Source organism: Scleropages formosus, chromosome 9 (genome assembly GCF_900964775.1).
Source record: "Scleropages formosus chromosome 9, fSclFor1.1, whole genome shotgun sequence".
Lineage (NCBI taxonomy): Eukaryota > Metazoa > Chordata > Actinopteri > Osteoglossiformes > Osteoglossidae > Scleropages > Scleropages formosus.
Window position 1 is genome coordinate 13,941,307 of NC_041814.1, and position 21,854 is coordinate 13,963,160.

Here is a 21,854-nt window from a genome sequence, read left to right on the forward strand (position 1 = left end):
CTTGTTCCATAAGTGTTGATGTTCCAGTCCTGAGTGCTGGTCCTGTCTACTCCTGCCTCTTGCTCTCCTGTCCAGGTCTAGGGTTCTAGTACAGAATTTCATCACTCCTCGGTGTCCAAGTTCTACTCCTGTTTCACGTTTCACCTTTGTGAGAATACACTGTGTGTCTCTCTGTCCTGTGTTCATTGCTTCACCTCTACACTGTGCTGTACAGTTTGCACTGACCATGTGGGGTCATTATACTTTTTGTCCGTAACAGCAACACGCGTCCATGCCGGACTCTCATCCGGACGCTACATCTATTCCAAAGTGCAGCATAAGGAATAGTATTTTGTGTAATAAACATTTTTTTTTCAGAAAATACATTCCTTTGGGATACCCTAGGAACTCTAATTGTACATGTCTATAATTACAGTAGGGGGCGCGGTGGCGCAGTGGGTTGGACCACGGTCCTGCTCTCTGGTGGGTCTGGGGTTCGAGTCCCGCTTGGGGTGCCTTGCGACGGACTGGCATCCCGTCCTGGGTGTGTCCCCTCCCCCTCCGGCCTTACGCCCTGTGTTACCGGGTAGGCTCCAGTTCCCCGCGACCCCGTATGGGACAAGCGGTTCTGAAAATGTGTGTGTGTGTGTGTGTGTGTGTGTATAATTACAGTTATAGCAGGCCTACTTATCTTGTTACATTCCTTTTGTGACCTTACTTGTACTGCATAATCATCAAAATTGTCACAGTGATGACATGTAGATAACATGAAATGCCATGAAGTCCCACAGTTGAACAAACTTTGACAGAAATGATATAAAAAATAAGTGAAAAGAGAGGAACTCAGATGAACACATATTAGATTTTTCATCATAGACTAAACAAGCATGAGTAAATTTCACGTTTTTTGTTGCAGTTGTATAATTAATAACATTTTTCCTCCATAAAAGCAGCTGGCTAGAAATGTAGACTACAAAATGTTATAAATGGCTGGTCTGCCCGGTACCTGCTCAGACAAATGAAAGTAATCACCCCTGCTAATTTGGGCAGAGAGAAAAGGGAACTGTTTTGTGAGTTTTTATTTATATTCCCAAAGTTTAATGTGAGAGATAAATACACAGTTTTTTTAAATACATACACGTGTTTAATGTATTGAAAATAATTTTAAAAATCTTCACAGTGTGGAAAGGTAGCCTGTTGATATAATGTTTGGAATTATTTAAGATAATATTCTCTTCATTGATATTTCAATGGCTGCAATGGTAAATTATTTATTCCAACTTTGAAGTAATGTTTCATATTGCAAAGGTTCAACAGTCAATTAAAAGCCATGTGAGTGACTTTGATGTAATCATTTTACCAACCTTTTTTATGTTACATAAAATCTTCTACTATATTTTATTCCTCAGTCTATAATAGACATGCATCTTGTATTACACTCTTTTGAGATGCCCTAGGAACAAAAATAGTATTGTAATTTTATCTGAGGCTGCAATTAAATTACTAAGCTTGCTGTGGTTCACTTGTTTCATAACCTTAGCTTAACAGCACATTCATTTAAACCTTCTCAGTGGATGCATGTTTATAAATGTAAAATGTTCAGTAGAGTGACTGATGAACATACTTACAACATAATAAAAGATATTATCTCTGATGAAGACATATGAAGTTCTTCATCATATTCTAAAAATGCATGAGCAGTTTTCTTTCAATATGTATTACTTCCAGTAGTCTGCTGCAGTGGTTTCATGTTACCATGCTAGGGATCAGCGAGGCAGAATACACATTTTGAAAGGCTTTGGGGCATAAGTGAACCCAAGCACACCCTCCAGGTCAGGCTCTACCCCAGGAGGTGGAGAAAAAGTGAACCGCTGGAGCAGTGAGGTGAAGAATAGGAACAACTCCATACGAGCCATTTGTTCTCCAAGACACACCCTCATTCCTGAAAAAACAGGAGGAAAACACTGAATATAACAAAGCAAGGCTCTGTAAGTTATATATGCACAGTAGGATATTTCATTGTAAATGACCTGCTGAGAATGGATAGAATGCATCTCTTCTCCGAAACTGTCCCTGTGAATCCAGGAAATGTCCAGGGTTGAAGCTACCTGGTGTTTCCCACTCATTTTTGTCATTCAGCACAGAAGTGAGATTAGCAGTCACTATAGTTCCCTACAAAGAACAGAAAAAAATATTTTAGTCTGCAAAATCTGCTGTTAACCCAACACAATACAAGTATCACCTTTTCCAGGTACAGCTGGGATAACAAAACTCTAACAGGCAGTATACAGAACATTTTCAGTTCACAATACACAATGTGAAATAAAATTACAGATTGTTTCTGTAATAAAATTACAAAATTACAAAACAATAAAATAGTTTTTTTTCATATACAATTCTGGCACTTATCGCTCACTTTTGGTATGAAGTATCCACCAATTGATGTGTCCTTGCTGGCGATTTTGGGGAAACCAAGAGGCAAAATATCAGCCTTTCTCTGTATTTCATGGACTACAGCATCAGTGTAGGGCATTTTGACTCTGTCTGCTATAGTGGGTAGACGTGACTGTCCAATGACTCTATCTATTTCAGCCTGGACCTTTTCTGTAAAAGCAATCAAGAGCTGAACATGTACTATACTTAACAGGTCAGATGCAAAGTAAAACTGCATCCATCAACACAAAATCTACAACTTTAATAGAGAAGTTCAAGCCTATTTTGTCTTCAGTCTTTTGTCTTAAATCAAAAATGTTGTTGACTGATCAAAATTTCTGAACAAAACTGAATAACCTATTCATAATTTTCAATTTATTGTTATGGTTGTTATGATTTTGCTTTCTTGCATAACACCAGGATTAGTATAACTGTGAAATCTGCAACCTACTTTGTACATCTGGGTATTTCATCATGAAGAGGAGACCCCATCGTAAGGTTGTGGACGAGGACTCTGTTCCAGCCTCAAAGAGGTCCACAATGCATATTGTCAGGGTCTCCAAATTGAATCCAGCCTCAGGGTCATCCTTCATCTAATTAATTAGAGTGGGACAGTCATCCTTATGGATTCACTTCTGAAAAATTCTAGCTGCTCAGGTAAAGTTGTGATTCCGACTTTACTTTCTCTATCTCTCCTATGGCATTCTATGTCTTTCTTATGAACACATCCAAAAAGGTATATTGATTCATCACATGGTGGCTGGTACTCACGATTCACTTATGACTGAAGCACAATGCTTGAATAGAATACTTTCAGCAAAGACACTTTGATATGAAAATAGCATATTGGTGAAATTTTGGTCAGGTCTTACCTCCTCTATCTTTCCTATGTAAGCGTCCACAAAGTCGCGAGGATCTGATGGATCCCAGTCCTTTTTATGTTTCTCTATTTCTTTTCTCAGGAAGTCAATAATTTTAGTATAGTTAGAAAAAATTATTTGATGAGGTCCAGGTAGAAATTTCATCAGTCTTGGGAAATCATTATACAGCTGATAATGACATGGAAAAGAGCATTATACTTGCATTTAATGACAATGTAAGGCATTATGATTATCTTCACCAGTCTGTATTGTAGTCAGTATTATTGTCAGTTTTCAGTTATAATGTAAACTAAAAGTTCTTATATAAATATCCCCTGGAGTGAACACAGATTATATAAAATCATTTCAGAAATTGTATCTATGCACACCTGAGCATGGGTAGTGCCTACTAAGTGGATGCATTCAGCTTCCAAACGTAGAAGCTCCTGAAAGTCTGCATCACTGTAGTCATAACGATGACCAAACACCAGAGTGCATATGACGTTGCTGACCGCATTATTTATTAAGAACTGAAGGTCACAGAGCTTTCCTGGTGTGTACAAAAAGAACAAGGTTTATTATAGCTTGTGAAAAAGACTGAAAAGCTATGCAAACAACATCTCTTCCAGTAGTACTGTTGGTGTGAAAATGGTTTTCTGATGGTATAACACTGACCATGTCTACATGTTTACTACTCACCTGACAGCATTATTGGCTGAATTTCTGAAAATTCCCACTATGGTATACATATCATACAAGTAGCATTTTTATAATATTGTTGTGAGATAAAGGTTCCCAATTCTCATGTTTCGAATATACTATCCATCCATTCAATTTCAATAACTCCCTGTCCTAAGCAGGGTCACAGTGAACCAGAATCTGGAATAACTGGGCGAAAAGAGGTGGATGGGGGTATACACTCTGGACAGGACGCCAATCCATCGCAGGGTAGCCACAAATTCACACACTCACTCACGCATTCACACACTATGGGCAATTTAGCATCACCAATTCACCTGAACTGTATATCTTGGGACTGTGGGAGGAAACCAGAGCAGCTGGAGGAAATGCAAGCAGACAGAGAGAATATACTCCACACAGACTGAGTGGGCATCAAACCCATGCTGTCTTGCACCACCCAGGCAAGCTATTCATAAACAAGTTATTCATAGAAAAGTACTTAAAAGAAATTAATAACACTGCATGTTTCTATATTATACGTATTAAATAAATTAGACATGTCAATCATGGTCCTGTTTACATGCTCAGACATTTTTGTGTACTCTTGTTGGTGTAAAATTACCCCGTTCTTCTATGGCGTGACAAAGGAAGTTACACTCCTGTTGAATATATAACTCAATCGTCTTCCTTCCCTCTCCAAAGGACTTAAAGTAAGTGTTTGCAAACCTCCTGTGTTTCTTCCACATGTGGCCATTGCTTCCAATCAGGCCTTTATCAGGAAAAATCAAAATGAAAATTAATCATTTAGAAAGAAGACTGAAATCTATTGTACAATATCATTAAAAAGCAAGCTTGTCCATAAACTACAAATAAGTTTTAGTCTTAAGTCTAGAATGGGTTTCTACATTACTACAAAAAAATATACAAAATGAATTTTAATTATTGCATTCATTGACTAATTTTAGTCAATAAATTACATCCTAAATATATTTTAAAAATGTATTTGACAATTGATATTGATTGAAATTTCAGATTTATATTCCTTCTTCAAAAGATACTTACCAATAACTTTATAAGCTTCACTGAATAGAGGCTCGCTTGGACGGTCAACAAAATTCTCTCCTTTGTTAACTAAAGTTTCTTTGACCATTTTATACCCTAACACAAACACATTCTTTTCACTCCTCTTCCTAAGACTGAAAATATTGCCGTATTGTTGACCAAGCTGAAAATAAATATATTAGACAAACAAAAGGTCTTATAGCCAGCTTCTGAATGGCATAAGGAGAACACTCATAAACACTAGCAATTACCACAAATAACAGTTACCACAGTTCTTAAGTACTAATATTTGCCAGTAACAATTTACGAGCTTTGATGAATGTTTTTATTAATACTGGTTTTTTTTTTTTTTTTTACCTTAGCCATTGTCTCTGGATCCTGCACAATGAAGACATTTCCCAAGAAAGGCAGAGGCCAAGGTCCTGGGGGAAAATTTGGAGGATTTTTATTCTTGAGGATTTCAGTGAGCAACAGGAAGACAGTCACAAAAAGCAGAAAGCTCTTAATGTCTAGACACTCCAAAAGTGAGTTTACAGCCATGGCTGAAGTTCCTGAGTGAGGAAGCTTGCTATCTTTTGTTCAAAGTGCAGGAAGCATATCAAACTAATCCACAAGTACAGTGAAGGCTCCCTCCTTTTAAATGCTTGTTATATAATAGTCACATGGGTCTGAAATCAACAAAGAAAAAACATTCCTGAATCTCCTCAAGTTCTAAGGCCTTTCAATCACCCTTTCTTGGACTGAATCTCATAGGAACAATGGTTGCGGAAGGGCCAAAAAAAAAAAAAATTAAATATGAGATTGGAACAGGGGGGATGTGGTGGTGCAGTGGGTTGGACCAGGTCCTGCTCTCTCGTGGGTCTGGGGTTCGAGTCCTGCTTGGGGTGCCTTGTGACAGAGTGGCGTCCTGTCCTGGGTGTGTCCCCTCCAGCCCCACAAACCTGTGTTGCCAGGTTAGGCTCTGGCTCCCTGTGACCCCATATGGGACAAGTAGTTCAGAAAATGTGTGTGGGATTGGAATTATAATGTCTTTATTTAAGTGCTAAGTTTTATCATCAGGGCTGTAGCCTCATGACTATATTGTTCAAGGGGGCCAGAACAAGTTTTTACCCAAAGTTTCAGTGTAGGGAATATGTACACAACATACAGTAACTTCTCAACATACGATTGCCCCTATTTGGAATATTTAAATATTAAACATCAGGGATGCTCCTATTTCAGTAATATGGCTTGTTTACATTAACCAAGGCATTTTAGAAAGGATTTCTTAACACAGAAAAGTCATTTGAGGAGTTTCAGAGGAGAATGAGTGTATTAATTTATACATTTGTAAACTGCTTATCCTGGCATAATTCTTTATGTCATAAAAACCACTAAACTGAAAAAATGTACATAATTGGCTGTAGGTAGCTTGTCCACCCTGCTGTTCTCTCTTGGTCTTGCTATTAAAGATTGTATTAAAAAACATTAATGCTGATGAGGAAGGCACGGAAGCAGCTGACCAAGGAAGTGGAAAAGGGAAGCGTCTGGCTGCGGCTAAGAAGGAAGGACAATATCTGGGGAACCCAGAGTTTATGATGCCAATATTTAATGGACAGGTTGAAAGAAGATGTTAACTGTGGCCATGGTGAAAGGATAACATCTGGGGCCAACCAAGGACGAGGGGGGTGAGATGCAATTGCTCCACTGTGAAAAGAAGTCCCAGGATTTAAAAAGAGTGAACTTTCGATGAGGGCTGGATCCTGGCTGAGGACTCTGCAACTGGTTCGAAGGCACTGCTGGAGGTAAAGGTGCAGCAGGGACTAACGACCAGGCACTGACACCTGTGTACCTGACTAACAATGTTTTTAAACTAAGAGCAATGTGGATGAGAAATTTTATGCTTCATATGATTGCACCTGGTAGCATAAAAGTTACAGCTTCTTCCTTGGAGCCAAAAGGTTAGAGGTTCAAATCCCCCTTCTAACTGTGGTACCTGTAAACAAGAACTTTACTGTAAATTGCTGCAGTAAAATTACCCAGCTGTAGAAAAGGATAAATAATGGCAAATAGCTTAAGAGTAGAAGTTTCTTGGCAAAAAGTGTCAACTAAATGGGAAAAACGTGAGTTTTGTTCATGACTTTTTTATGGCACATGATTACTATCTTTCACTTTTAATGAGTGTCTTATGGAAGTACTTCTGAACCATTGACTGATATTTTTTAATATCTATACAGCTTATTTTTTATTTAAATGAGGTTGTAATATTTGTTTGTTGGAGATGTGTTTGTTGTGTTTTAAATTCTTTCTTTGAATTTTACAAGGGTGGGCAGAATCCCGTGCTGCCTACAGAGCGTGGCCGGCAGGTGGCGACAACAGGCATGTTGAGCAGAGGCGAAAGACACGCAAAAAGAGCGCTGTGCGCGAGCAAACCAAACACAGGCAAACCCGCTGCACCACCTCACCCCTACATGACACACACACACACACACACACACACACACTTTAAGAACCGCTTGTCCCATACAGGGTCGCAGGAGCCTACCCGGCAACACAGGGCATAAGGCCGGAGGGGGAGGGGACACACCCAGGACAGAACACCAGTCCATTGCAAGGCACCCCAAGCAGGACTTGAACCCCAGACCTACTGGAGAGCAGAACTGTGGTCCAACCCACCGTGCCCCACCCCTACATGAAAATAATTATAAACTAAACATTACCTGTCAATAATTTTAAACATTTTCAAGAAGAAAGCAAATATTTTGGTAACATTGCTATTAAAATAAACATTCTGAGTTGTGCAGAATGTTCAAGATTTTAAAAAAAATTGATTTAAAAAAAAAAACTCTTTAGGGGGCGTGGTTGGCACAGCAGGCTTGGCCGGATCCTGCTCTCTGGCAGGGCTGGGGTTCGAGTCCTGCTTGGGGTGCCTTGCTACGGACTGGTGTCCCATCCTGGGTGTGTCCCTTCCCCCTCTAGCCTTGTGCCCTGTGTTGCCAAGTTAGGCTCCAGTGTGCTTGACTCCACTTGGGACAAGTGGTTTCAGTCAATGTGTGTGTGAAAAAATCTTTTTTTTTTTTAAAGTTAAATTTTTCCTTAAAAATAATAAAAGAAAATCACCAACCCTGTGTACCTTATTCAAACTCCTTATGCTTCCTGGATGGACTCTGTGTCTCTGCAGTCCTCCATTATACAACTGGTTATTTATAAAAAATTAACTGAAGAAAAACTATGTTAGATGAGAAACTAATATTTATTTGTTCCAAATGTTATAAAATACATTATATAGGTATTATAATTGTTATGCATTAAAAAACTCATCTGATTATAGATAATAGTAATTTGACCTGAATTACTTAATTTGTCCTGAATGGTCTATAGCTTGTGAAGGAGGCTCTGGTTGAACATTGTGAAAACTTTGCTGTTCGTCCAACAGTACCACTCTCTGAAGATATTATGTTGAACAAGGGTAATTTGTGTTTGTCCTGGCATTGACTCATATGAAAGATCATATCCTTATTAATTTTAGTGTGGAAAACTAGGATGATGTAGTATGCATGTGTCATGTTGAATGGTGGATTAGAGCATACTCAATTGCTGATGCTTATGTGCTTTATTTGTATCACACAGGGTTACACCCAGAGAACAGAGCAGAACAGTCAGCCTCAGAAGATAGGTAAGGAGAATGTCTCTCAGTTGGAGGTTCCGCGTCCAGGTGCGTCGGAGCGGTGCTTTATATTGAGTCCCTGGGGTCGTCAAAGGAGGGGGTCACGGCGGTTGTGTTGTTGCTGGGTACACGGTCATCAGGCACGTGGTTGTCAGGGGCAGGAACGTCAGTGACAACATAAATACTACATGTCTTACTGAGCCTTTTTTACGTATACTGATGACTGCATAATAGAACCGTATCATGAAGCTAGGATTAAAAATAGTTCATTCTGGCTTGTCCACATGAATTTTCATTTTTTTAAATTCATGTGGACAAGTCAAGAAACAACAGTTTGGAAATTTATAATTAGGTTTTTGTAGTTTCAAGTAATGTAAGTGAGCTGTTCCAGTTAATTCACAGTGGCTGAGAAGACTATTTTCTTACATGTAAACTTTAAAAAGCATCTAATGCCACAAGGATTTTCTGGTCCTTTTTGGATAATTAAAAGGACATGTATTCGTTGTTGAACCCCGCATGCAGAATGTATTAGTAAAATAGCAGAAATCTATACCAAATGGTAATAACATTACTAATGATTATGCAAGAAATACTTACACACTTGTTTTTCAAAGGTTTGGTTGCCTTCAATGGATATCAATGAACGCAACAAAGAAGGTTTGCTCTCCCTACTCTGAGAAACTTTGAACTGGGGAAGAAAAGTCTTGAGTCACAGATCCAAGTGGAGTGTAGGTTCCTAAATGACATCATAGACAAGAGTCAAAGTATGACTGAAACAAACAGTTCTACTCTCCATTTTCTTTCCCATTGGTTCCCATTTGAAGGGATCAACACACACACACACACACACACACACACACACACACACACACACACACACACACACACACACACACACACACACACACACACACACACACACACACACACACACACACACACACACACACACCAGAGCCTAAGACGGGGCACAAGACTGGAGGGAGAAGGGACACACCCAGGAGGGGCTGTCAGTTCGTCACAAGGCACCCCAAGCACGGCTCGAACCCCAGACCCACTAGCGAGCAGGCACAAGCCAAACCTGCTGCACTATTGCGCCCCCAGATCAACTAACACTTTTTTTTTTTTTTTTTAAAAAAAACACACATCCTGGGTTACATAAAAGCAAGATGTTTTGTGTGCTGAGGAACAATACATTTTTATTAAATGGTGTAAAGAAAGTAAAATGTGAAAACACAAACTGCTATAATATTTTTATAATATCAGTAGCATCTTCAGAGTGACTCTTTGAAAGCAGTAGGCCTTGGATGGGTGTGCAGAAGTGGTCTAAAAAGAAAAACATGGACATAAGCTATAACTTTTCTGCAATGAGATATATGTAATTATTTTACTGTACAATTCAAAATATTTATCCAACATAAAATTAGCAGCCTATGTCCTTACTAACAGCAATTCCTACTAATTGTTAATTCAGATTTATAGCTTTTAAATCCAAATTAACAGCTACATATAAAATTTATGTTTGTCCAGGTAGATTCTTCTTGGGGATGTTTGTTGTTGGGAAATATACAACCCATGGGGTTTTAGTCTGTAGAAGCATACAAGACAAAGATATTCAAACATGGTTTATGTAACATTTATGAAAAATACACAGTTCTTTCCTCCACAATGATCTCACAGAAAAAATGTGGATAATTTTGAGAGTCACCATCATCCTCCATGTTACAACCCCAGGTGTCTAGGGGCAGGAAGTGGAACATCAACTGAATGGTAACCAGTAGTAACAAGGGCCCAGCAAAATGACACATATAAGAACCAAGTGCTCAGTGTAGTTTCCTTTACAGTGGAAACTGAGGCAGATGATGTTCAAGTGACTTTGTTTGTACAATATTTACAAAGACACTTTCCAGAGGGAAAAGGAACTACAACACTTACAAAGCAAAGAACATAGAAAAACTATTTATCTAGTAATACTACCCAAGCTACGGAAAGAAAAACAAAGGGCTCTTGAGCATCTGTGACACCCTAACTAAGGTATTGTATCCAACAACAGCCAAAAGCACAAGGGGTGGCACTTAACTCTTCCCAACCAGACAGTGGCAAAACCTGTGTGTTGGACATGCAAGGCACGTAACATTCTTACCAGTTCTTTTTGCCGACAACACCACCAAGATAAACTAATCACAGTCAACCAGGGTACAATAACTGAACAGAAGCCATGAGTAACACTTCCATTAAAAACAAAGCGAAGTTATGCTCTGAGACATAAATCCGAGGATCAGTGGGCAAATAGGAGGGTTTTAAAGTGCCGGGACCTGGAGGTGATTGGTGCAGATGGAGGAAGTGGCAGCAGGACTGACGATGATCGACAGGGAGTACAACCAATGGTAGAGAAAAGAACCTGTACGGGGCAAAAAAAACCTTATAAACAGAGAAATAAAAAACACAAGCTTGTACAGGGAGGCAATGCTCTGGTTTTATGAAAAGGGCGTTCTATATTTCAGTTTCTGTGATATAAGCAGATCAAGAACGAAGTCAGTATCATAATGATTATAACCATCGGCATCGGCTAAGTCCAAGCCAGAGAGACCGCGGTTCAAAACCGCTGCCTCTTTAGTATCCGCAATCAAAGTAATCACCCTAAATTGCTCCCGTAAAAAATATTCACCTAATTAAACCGGAAAGTAATTACAAGTAGGTTAATAAACAAACCCGAGAATGAACGTAAATAAGCGCAACTGACATAAACCACAGTTTTTCTCGCCGTGGAGTTGACCTGCCAGTGGGCGGGACTCAGACTCTGATTGGTCACTCAAGTGTCCATCAAAGGTGTCCTCGAGCTCCAGTCTTGCGGAATATTTCTCAAAGTTCAATACGGTATAGTGTGATTCTGGAGGCAGAGAGGGAGCAGAACTGGTGTTACCTGTAATACGCAGCAATAACAGCAACCATGTCCGTCCTCTCCTTGTCAGGATGGTTAGACCTCAGCAGTGTTTTAATCTTTCTCTTTGTGCTTTTGATACTTGTGGACCTAATTAAAAACAAGGCTCCGAAAAACTTTCCTCCTGGACCACCGTGGTCCCTGCCTTTTGTGGGAGATCTTTTCCGTATCGATTCGGATAGAATTCATCTCCAGGTAGCAGAGGTACGTGCGTTTTGTCTCTAAATGAATTTAATGCAGCCGTTAAAACCAACAGATTCACAAGGCAGGAGGAGGAGGTGAATTGAGCGGATCGTCGTTTTGCTGTGAGATTCTGTTCGCCTTCTAGTTCTGAGGACAGAACGAACACGGCGTGTTGCTGTTTTTCCTTAGATTTACACTTTTGATGCGCTATTTCGTTGTCAAACTCAGTAAAAAGAATAAAGTAGGAGGACTAGTCCGAAGAACGGCTCGCGGTAGCTGCTTCCGGTTTTAGACCCAAGGTTGGAGGTTCGAATCCGGTTTCTCAAATCCTGAGCATAGTACTTGTCATGCTCTGGTAAAATTACCCATGTATATAAATGAGTAAATAATTGTAAGTTGTTGGGAGAAAAGCGTTAGTTGAGTAGATAGTTGTGGATATATTGGACGTGGGTTCGATCAAGTAGTTTCTTAACAAGTGGTTCTTAATAGTCATGCTGTACTCTCGCTTGGAACTTATGAAAAAAATGTTTAAAAAAAACACGTGAAATTTAACATCCATAGTTTATATTGGTGCCACAGCGCCTTGGTGGTGCAAGAGGACATGGGTTCGATCCCTGTTGAGTCTGTGTGGAGTTTGCATGTTCTCCCCGTGTCTAGGTGGGTTTCCTCTGGGTGCTCTGGTTTCCTCTCACAGTCCAAATGCATGCTGTTCAGGTTCCCCCATCTCAGTGACAGAAAGAGTGTGTTCCACTGATGTATGGATGAGTGACCCATTGTAAGTAGTGTATCTAGCGGTGTAAATCACCTTGGTGAATAAGGTGTGGGCTGATAACATTACATAGAGTTCCTTGGAAGTCGCTTTGGAGAAAAGCAAATGCTAAATAAATATTAATGTAAAATATATTAATTTTGATGTCATATTCCTGCCTTGATGTAAAACATAAATGTTAATGTCCTTACTGTTAGTGTCAGAGAGATCAGTGGAACAAAATGGGTACAATATGATTGCAAACAACTGTTGCCTTCATTCTTTCTCCTTATCATCCTTTTATTTTTAACAGATTTACACCAATTTGCCAAAAGTTTAAAATCACCTGCCTAACATTGTGTGGGTCCCTCTATGCTGCCAAAACAGCTCTGACCCGTCGAGGCATGGATTCCACAAGACCTCTGAAGGTGTTCTGTGCTATCTGGCACCAAGACATCCTATTAAGTCCTGTAAATTGCAAGGTGGGGCCTCTGTTGATTGGACTTCTTTTTCCATACCATCCCACAGATGCTTCATCGGATTGAGATCTGGAGAATTTGGAGGCCAAGTCAACACCTTGAACTTGTTAACAATTTTTACAATGTGGCATTATCCTCATGAAAGAGGTCATTGCCTTCAGGGAATACCGTTGCCATGAAGGGGTGTTTGTAGTCTACAGCAGTCTTTAGGTAGGTGGTATGGGTAATAGTAATATCCACATGACTGCCAGGAATCAAGGTTTCCTAGCAGAACATTGCCCAGAGCATCACATTTCCTCTACCGGCTTGTCTTCTTCCCATAGTGCATCCTGCTGCCATCTCTTCTCCCGGTAAATGATCCACATGCACCCGGCCATCCACATGATCTAAAAGAAAATGTGATTCATCAGACCAGGCCACCTTCTTCCATTGCTCCATGGTCCAGTTCTGACGTTCACGTGCCCATTGTAGGTGCTTTCGGCGGTGGACAGGAATCGGCATGGGGCACTCTGACCCATCTGTGGCTACGCAGCCCCATACGCAGCAAGCTGCGATGCACTGTGTGTTCTGACACATTTCTATCACGGCCAGCATGAAGGTTTTTAGCAATTTGTGCTACAGAAGCTTTTCTGTGGTATCGGACCAGACAGGATAGCCTTTGCTCCCCACGTTAATCAGTGAGCCTTGGGTGCCCATGACTCTGTCACCGGTTCACCGGTTGTCCTTCCTTGGACCACTTTTGGTAGGTACTAACCACTGCATACTGGGAACACCCCACAAGACCTGCCGTTTTGGAGATGCTCTTACCCAGTCGTCTAGCCATCGCACTTTGGCCTTTGTCAAAGTTGCTCAGATCTTTACATTTGCCCATTTTTCCTGCTTCCAACACATCAAATTCAAGAACTGACTGTTCATGTGCTGCCTAATATATCCCACCCCTAATCAATGTTGTTCATTTTACCTCTCAGTGGTTTTAAAATTTTGGCTGATCAGTGTATACTGGATGTGATGAACATTTTCAATAGAGGTATAAAACATCGGACTGCATGGGTGATTTCAGGAGTTTTTTTAAATGGGGTTTATGAAATCATGTGTTCCCCCCTTTCCACCTCAATTTCAGTGTTTACCGCTTCATTGTAGCCTATTAGACAAAAGTGATTGTGCCTTTAATCTTTAAAACCACAGGATGAACCGATAAAGTAATATTTGTCTATTTTTCTATTTATGTGGTGATGCACTGCTGCTGAATAACATGGAGAAAGTCATAGCTGTTCACTAGTCTGCCAAAGTTACGTTAGCTAAGCGAACTAATTAGCTCCGTCACATATTATTGTGGAACATATTATTATTGAAGCTGCTATACCCGTGAAGGTCGTTATGAAGGCAAGTAGCCTTCTGCTGTCAGTAGGCTACATCACTCACTTACTGTTATCTTGCATTCACCTCTGCATATTATTGCAACGGAGAACGATAACACCCCACTCCACATATTTTAAAATATATAATTGAGTGCATATATACCATAAACAGAGACATAGTCTGTGGTCAAGTCGTGTGTCTCCTCCTGTTTGAAAAATGTGGTACTGTGATTCCGCATTACAAATCAAGCAGCTTTTGACAACGGTCTGATCCAATGGCATTGAACTTTGTCAGATTGGGCTAGAGTACTATCAACGGCGTTGGGGGGGCACTGGGGGGCCAGTCATATTTCAGGGGGGCTGGTGCCACCCCTTCAGACATGCCCCTTTAGGGCTGTATATGAAATCAGTGAAACCATGCCAATACTAGTCACATCAAGTCAAAATGAGTTTTACTTTGAAGTAACTAAATTATGTAGTATCACAGACCATTAGACTTAAAGATCAGTAGCATTACTGTTACGTTTTATTGTGAAAGAGGTCTGTGCTTGTGACTTGGTAAAAGAGTGGACAGGTAGCAGATACTGTAATATATTGAATGTAAAATGATTGTTATTACATATAAGGGACAGCTGGTAATGAAGGGGCTAGAGCTGTTGCCTTTGAACCCAAAGGTTGCAGGTTTGAATCCCACCTCCAGCTGTAGTACCCTTGAGCAATCTACCCTAAACTTCGCCAGTAAAATTACCCAGCTGAATAAATGGAGGGGGTGCGGTGGCACAGTGGGTTTGGTCCATGCCTGCTCTCTGGTGGGTCTGGGGTTTGAGTCCCACTTGGGGTGCCTTGCGATGGACTGGCGTCCAGTCCTGGGTGTGTCTCCTCCTACTTCACCCGTGCGCCCTGTGTTGCCACATTAGGCTTCGGCTCGCCGCAACCGTGCTCCAGACAAGCAATTTCAGTCTGTGTGTGTATAAATGGATGTGACTGTCAGTTGCTTTCAAAAAAGTCTTGAGTAAATGTGATATTAATTATGTTGTAACAAGGGAAGTATCTCATACTAACATTTTTTTTGGATACAAAAAATTTCAGATGATTTTCAGGTAGCACACTATCAAAGGATTCTGTGCCTGCTTGCCTTCTGCTTCTCTTAATACAGAGATTGAATTGATTTGAAGACTTTATTGTCATTGTACTGCTGTGCAATACAATGAAATTACCCCTGAGTTTTTTAGACAATAATATAAAACATGACACTTAAATATAAAAATTAAACAGTTTATACAGATAACACAGTAAATAAATCGATAAATAGGTAATGCAATAAAAATTAAGCAGTATTCAGCTGTTTCACAGCTCTGGGGAAAAAAGCTGTTTTTCATTCTTGTGGTGTGTGAGTGAATTGTCCTGTATCACCTTGCAGAGGGGAGCAGTTTGAAGAGGTGGTGTGCAGGGTGAGTGGAGTCCCTGATAAATTTGGAGCCTCTGCTCTGACATCTGGACAGATAAATGTCCTCGACTGCCGGTAGCTGTGTACCAATGATGTTGAGCTGTCCTGATGACCTGTTGTAGAGCCTTCTGTTGTTCTCTTGTACAGTTGGCATACCATGCTGTAATGCAGTACGTCAGTACACTTTCCACTGTACATTGGTAGAAGTTAACAAGAAGACCCTGGGGCAGTCTCGCTCTCCTCATTCCACTCAAGATATGGAGGCATTGTTGTGCCTTTCCAATGACGGTAGAGGTGTGTGTGGCCCAAGAGAGGTCTTCTGTAATGTTCACATCCAGGAATCTCAAACTGGGGACTCTCTCCATAGCCTCGCCATTTATGAGCACAGGACTGAGTTCAGTTCTTTTTTTTCCTGAAGCCCACCACAATCTCCTTTGTCTTCTGGTGTTAAGAATGAGATTGTTGGCGGAGCACCGGGCCATCAGGTTTTGTACCTCGTCCCTGTATGCGGTCTCATCGTTTGTAATCAAACCATTGACTGTCGTATCATCTGCAAGCTTCACAGTGGTGTTTGTTGTGTGGACAGGTAGACAGTCTTGGGTGAAGAGTTCATACAGCAAAGGACTCAACACACATCCCTGCGGAACACCAGTGTTCAGGGTGAGAGTGGAGTGTGCTTTCCTAACTAACATTGTGGGGGCAGTTGGTGAGGAAGTCCAGAGACCACCTACAGACGGCTGTGCTTAGGCCTAGGTTCTGGAGTTTGAACACCAGTACGTTGGGGATGACCATGTTAAAGTCTGAACTGAAGTCAATGAAGAGCATTCTGACATATGTGTTCAGCCCATCCAGGTGCTCCAAGGCGGTGTGGAGGATGAGGCTGATGGCGTCCTCTGTTGATCTGTTTGCTTGATAGGCAAACTGATACTGATCCAGAGTGGCAGGGATGATGTTTTTAATATATGCCAGAATCAGCTTCTCAAAGCACTTGGATATCAAGGGAGTAAGTGCAATCGGACGTTGCTGTCGGAGATTCGGTGACAATTATTGGATTGTATTTGACACAAAATTTGCACACCGCCAGGAGAATATTCCTGGCACACCCACTTTCGATCCCTTTCAGAAGCGGCAGAGCCACACTCACAGTCAGGTACCAGGGAACACATGAATTTGGGTGTTTGTAGGATGTTGTCCTGACAGGAGGTTGGAACTTAGAATCATGTACCATTCACACAGAGCTGCCAGTTGTCTACCCTTTTCACTTGTACACTGTTTCACTTGTTCCAGATTTGTAGGAACATTATGGTATTTTTGTATTCGAAGAAGCCCAGAAAACTCATGGACATCACTTTTCAGTGAACATAATGTATATACTTCATCAGTAATTACTATGTTAATTGAGCTTTTGTTTTGATTTTCTTAGTTTGCCAAGCAATATGGAAATATTTTTAGTATTCGAATGGGACAAAGGATGGTTTTTGTAAATGGTCTGAAGCCTGTGAAGGAAGCCCTGGTTGAACAAGGTGAAAACTTTGTTGATCGCCCATCATTACCACTATTTACTGATATTATCCAGAACAAAGGTAATATTGTTCCCCCCGATATTGACTCAAATGAACAAGCATATCCTTAAACAATTTTAATGTAAAAGCTTGGGAAACTTAGTATATGTAATGCTAACTGCATCTCTAATTGGGCCATTTTTCATTCACATACAGTTTACTGGATAGCAAAAGGCTAGAATAATAAGATTAAAAATCTTTAAACCTGTTCCATCCACTAACAGACTATAAATGGATGCCAGATTTTAACAATGATACTGAAATACTAACTTGAAAACCACTAATTTAATACAAATGTTTTAAAGGTTTGGTTGCCTCCAATGGGTATCAGTGGAAACAGCAAAGAAGGTTTGCCCTCCATACTCTGAGAAACTTTGGACTGGGGAAGAAAAGTCTTGAGTCGCAGACCCAAGTGGAATGTAGGTTCCTAAATGAAGTCATAGGGAACACTCAAGGTATGACTAAGACCTGGAAACAGGTACTGCTCTTTTAATTTTGATTTTTTTTAATTTGTTGATCATCACTGACTGCTTCTACTTTGATCATAAAAACCTCCCATAGGTCAGCCATTTGAACCTATTTCTGTTGTTAACAATGCTGTTGCCAACATCATCAGTTGTCTGGTGTTTGGCGACCGGTTTGACTACAGCAACAGCTACTTCCAAACACTGCTGAAATTAATGAATGAAGCAGTTTATTTGGAGGGAAGCATTTGGGCTCAGGTAAAGTACCTCATTTTACTTGTGTGTAATTCTTCATTGATTGTAAGGATTTTACTTGATTGATACTTAATCCTGTTTCATTTATAAATAATTTATAGAAATAAAAATTTTCTGAGGAGTTTACTGTTTTTGTTCTTCAGTTGTACAATATGTTCCCGTGGCTGATGCGCAGATTACCTGGTCCACACAAAAAAATATTATCCCACTGGGCAATTGTGATTGGCTTTATAAAGCTAAAAATTAAGGAGCACAAGGAGGACTGGGACTCTTCAACTCCAAGAGACTACATTGACAGTTTCTTTTCTGAGATGGAAAAGGTAATATTAGAGAGGTGACCAGTTAAATTGTAGAATTTTTTTTTTCATGAAATGCAGTTATTTATCTGTTCTGCTGGTATCTGTTCCAATATAGAACAGAACATAATTTTAGTCTTTTTTTGCCCCTGAAGTGGAAAGATGATGCTGAAGCAGGTTTCAATGAGGACAACTTGTGTTACTGCACTCTGGACCTGTTTGCTGCTGGGACAGAAACAACATCAACTACACTGAACTGGGCTTTATTGTATATGATTAAATACCCAGAAATACAAGGTTGGTTTTCATTTTGCAGTTAAGTTTACTGAAAACTTGGCGCAGTTACAAAGTTCCCAGTCCAACATGGTCTACAAGACAAAAAATCTACAGTACAGTATGTAGTAAATACAAAGTCTTAACTTACTTTTTCAGATTCTATTTAATCAGCGACAAGTACAAATTTAGAGAATTTACGACCATGACTTTACATGTTATTTGAATGGTATCGTTCATTCGAGAAATAACTGGATCAAGGCTAATAAATTTAGTTTACTAAAGACATACAAAGGTGTTGGCAAAGAATGGATTTTAAAACTTATTAATATTAAGCTGTAGTACAAATAAATGATCAAGATGTCTCAACTGTAAAGTTAATGCCCTCAAGATATAGATATTCAGTTTCTTTATTAAAATCCTACTTGCTGTGGTACACATTTAGAGAAGGTACAAGTGGAAATAGATCAAGTACTTGGACCCTCACGTCTGGCTACTATGGCAGACAGAGCCAATATGCCCTACACTGATGCTGTTATTCATGAGATACAGAGAATGGGCAACATTATACCATTGAATTTGGTGCGTTTGACCACAGAAGACACAACATTGAGAGGATACACAATTCCAAAGGTAGGTTTTTTTACATTTCAAGATATTATTCAGATTTTATATCCTGTACATTATAAAAAATTTTAGAACAGTGTTTTTTTTTTTTTTAAATCTTAATTGATACTTTCATTTCAATGGGTTTGGGGAAGCTGCTAGAGTAGTGGTTACTGCTACTGCTTTTCATCTATTTATTGGTTGCAGGTTCAAATCCCATCGTTAGTTGTAGTACCTTTGAGCAAGGTGTTATCTTAAATTGCTCCTGTAAAATTACCCAGCTGTAGAAATGGGTGATGATTGTAAATTGCTTAACATTGTAAGTCGCTTTCGAAAACAGCATCAGCCTAATGAATAAATGTAAAGGATTTAATGTATTCAGCAGTAGTAAATCTGTGAGGTTTCTTGTTCTCTAGATGATGTCATAATTGAGGTTTCAGAGACCTTTTATTTTTTTCCAGGGTACTATGGTGATGGCAACGTTACACTCTGTGCTTTTTGATGAGATTGAGTGGGAGACTCCTTTCGCATTTAATCCTGGCCATTTCCTAGATGCAGAGGGGAAGTTCAGAAGACGAGATGCCTTCTTGCCTTTCTCAGCTGGTACATGTGCAATATGATGCCTTACTAATGACATCTATCTTTCCTGTTATATATTTTACTGTCAGAAAGTTGAAATATACAACTCAATTCTCAGATGTCCTACTGTACTTGAAAACAACATCAGTGATGATGACTTAAGGGGGATGTGGTGGCACAGTGGGTTGGACTGGGTCCTGCTCCCCGGTGGGTCTGGGGTTTGAGTCCCGCTTGGGGTGCCTTTCGACGGACTGGCGTGCTATCCTGGGTCTCTCCCATTCCCCTCCAGCCTTACGCCCTGTGTTGCTGGGTTAGGCTCCGGCTCCCCGCAACCCCATATGGGACAAGCAGTTCAGACTGTGTGTGTGTGTGTGTGTGTGTGTGTGTGTGTGTGTGTGATGGTGACTTGGCTTCACAAATGGAAAGTACATTCAGAAGAATCTATGTCCTTGTGACAACACAGTTTAAGAAAATTTTGAAAATCAGTTCTTTTAATATTGTTCAATATACTTGCTCAGTAAACAGTAAAAATTACGTGGCATGGAAATAGGAGTATAGTTCTCAAATGTCATGTTGTCTTTGTTTCCTCAGGCAAGAGGGTGTGTCTTGGGGAGCAGCTGGCACGGATGGAGTTGTTCCTGTTCTTCACGTCCCTTCTCCAGCAGTTCACATTCTCTCCACCCCCTGGTGTGGAGCCCACCCTGGAGTCCAAAGTGGGAGCTACCCACAGCCCTAAGCCATATAAGTTGTGTGCTGTACCCCGCTGAACACAGCAATGTCATAAGGAAGATTTTTTGCTGGAAATTTGAAAATGTTCGGATGCCACACTGAACTAATTTCCCGAAAGTGTACGATAAAAAAGGAATAGAGTGGTGTAGGCATATGTATCCCATGGAAGTGCATAAGGTGGAGTTGTAACTTAGGTTACAATGTCATGTTACCTGCTTCAGTAACGGGTGTTTTGGACGTTTGCTTTTCTCTCTGGGGGCGAGAGTGCAAAAATAAAGTTGCTATTATCACAAAGACAAAAACTGAACACATTTTAACAAATCTTCTCATTGGTCTTGGAGATATCTCATCAGTGTGAGTTGACAGCTTGTTATGCAAATTCTGAGGCACAAATTACATTTGCTACTAACTTAGAATTCTTGTAAATGGAGCTTCAGTTGTATGAAGGAAACTGTATTCCTCTGTGCTAATTTATGAAACTGCTTTGGATTTAAGGCGATACTGTTAAATGCCCGAGTAACCACCTGAGTTTTGAAATTACCACACAGGTGGAACAGAATTATAAAATCTGGCAGTTTGCTGAGTACATTCATGTCTGAAAACATAATGCACTCATAGGACATCAAGTTGAGTTGCACATAGGTTATGTTACGATGTTGATTTAAAATTATAATGCAAATAAAAAATTGTTTATGTGGTGGAGTCAGTTGTCTACATCTTGTTGTTTATAAACAGTCTTCAGTATTACTACTGAAATCTCTGAGATGGGTGTACATGCCTTCAAAGCTGCTTCAGTAACGGGTTGAAATGAACTGGAGCCTAACTCGGCAACACAGGGCATAAGGCTGGAGGGGGAGGGAACACACCCAGGATGGGACGCCACTCCATTGCAAGGCACCCTAAGCAGAACTCGAACCCCAGACCTGCCACAGAGCAGGACCCAGCCAAACCCGCTGCACCACCACAACCCCATGAAATGTGTTTGTGTTGAAGCCACAGATTTTTGTAGCATTTTTCTCTAATAAAGTAGCAGGAAAAGTAGTTGTATGAGCGAGATACACGCAGGCAGGTTGAATGAAATGAGTAAAATGACCCATTAATCACTGACACTATTTAGTCTTTAAGTTGTTTCAGTGTCTAAGAAATCTTAAGTATACAGCATACAATAGTTATGGCTGAATGTAGAAAATTATTTTTCATGCCTCATCTTTCTTCTTTAGTTTTAGCATTAGCCTCTTAGCCTTTCTTCCTTAGTCTGTTATGACCCCACGGT

The 21,854-nt window shown here is 40.2% G+C and overlaps 2 protein-coding genes and 1 long non-coding RNA gene across 5 annotated transcripts; 1 reads left to right on the plus strand and 2 right to left on the minus strand.

The window, feature by feature from the left end:
- Positions 1-1,745: 1,745 nt before the first annotated feature.
- Positions 1,746-5,555, minus strand: LOC108923502 (cytochrome P450 2J2-like). Its single transcript, XM_018734276.1, has 9 exons — positions 5,373-5,555; positions 5,016-5,178; positions 4,576-4,722; positions 3,662-3,822; positions 3,285-3,461; positions 2,864-3,005; positions 2,396-2,583; positions 2,010-2,151; positions 1,746-1,921 (listed from the first exon to the last, which is right to left on the minus strand). Exons 1-9 carry the CDS (start codon positions 5,553-5,555, stop codon positions 1,746-1,748), a joined length of 1,479 nt encoding a protein of 492 aa, XP_018589792.1.
- Positions 5,556-8,653: 3,098 nt separating this feature from the next.
- Positions 8,654-10,941, minus strand: LOC108923504 (uncharacterized). The gene is made up of 3 exons (XR_001965232.2): positions 10,805-10,941; positions 9,259-9,397; positions 8,654-8,782 (listed from the first exon to the last, which is right to left on the minus strand). It is a non-coding gene; the product is annotated as an uncharacterized LOC108923504 (long non-coding RNA).
- A 557-nt stretch (positions 10,942-11,498) lies between these two features.
- On the plus strand, positions 11,499-21,278 carry LOC108923503 (cytochrome P450 2J2-like). Of its 3 annotated transcripts, none has more exons than XM_029254654.1 (9): positions 11,499-11,806; positions 17,241-17,400; positions 17,685-17,834; positions 17,941-18,101; positions 18,242-18,418; positions 18,550-18,691; positions 19,113-19,300; positions 19,735-19,876; positions 20,444-21,278. In XM_029254654.1, the coding sequence occupies exons 1-9, from the start codon at positions 11,612-11,614 to the stop codon at positions 20,617-20,619; spliced, it is 1,491 nt and encodes a 496-aa protein (XP_029110487.1). In that variant the 5' UTR covers positions 11,499-11,611; the 3' UTR covers positions 20,620-21,278. The 3 variants fall into 3 exon arrangements, with proteins under 3 accessions (XP_029110487.1, XP_029110489.1, XP_029110488.1); XM_029254656.1 differs by lacking the exon at positions 11,499-11,806 and adding an exon at positions 12,699-13,222; XM_029254655.1 differs by lacking the exon at positions 11,499-11,806 and adding an exon at positions 15,816-16,820.
- Positions 21,279-21,854: the final 576 nt, after the last annotated feature.

Bases quoted from the DNA above. Each gene is read 5' to 3' on its own strand.
- LOC108923503 (XM_029254654.1), top strand. From the start codon at position 11,612: ATGTCCGTCCTCTCCTTGTCAGGATGGTTAGACCTCAGCAGTGTTTTA. The intron at 11,807-17,240 runs GTACGTGCGTTT...TGATTTTCTTAG, and splicing joins TTCATCTCCAGGTAGCAGAG to TTTGCCAAGCAATATGGAAA. The intron at 18,102-18,241 runs GTAAAGTACCTC...TTTGTTCTTCAG, and splicing joins AGGGAAGCATTTGGGCTCAG to TTGTACAATATGTTCCCGTG.
- LOC108923502 (XM_018734276.1), bottom strand. From the start codon at position 5,555: ATGGCTGTAAACTCACTTTTGGAGTGTCTAGACATTAAGAGCTTTCTG. The intron at 3,462-3,661 runs GTGTGCATAGAT...TGTCATTATCAG, and splicing joins TAGGCACTACCCATGCTCAG to CTGTATAATGATTTCCCAAG. The intron at 3,006-3,284 runs GTAAGACCTGAC...CTAATTAATTAG, and splicing joins ACATAGGAAAGATAGAGGAG to ATGAAGGATGACCCTGAGGC.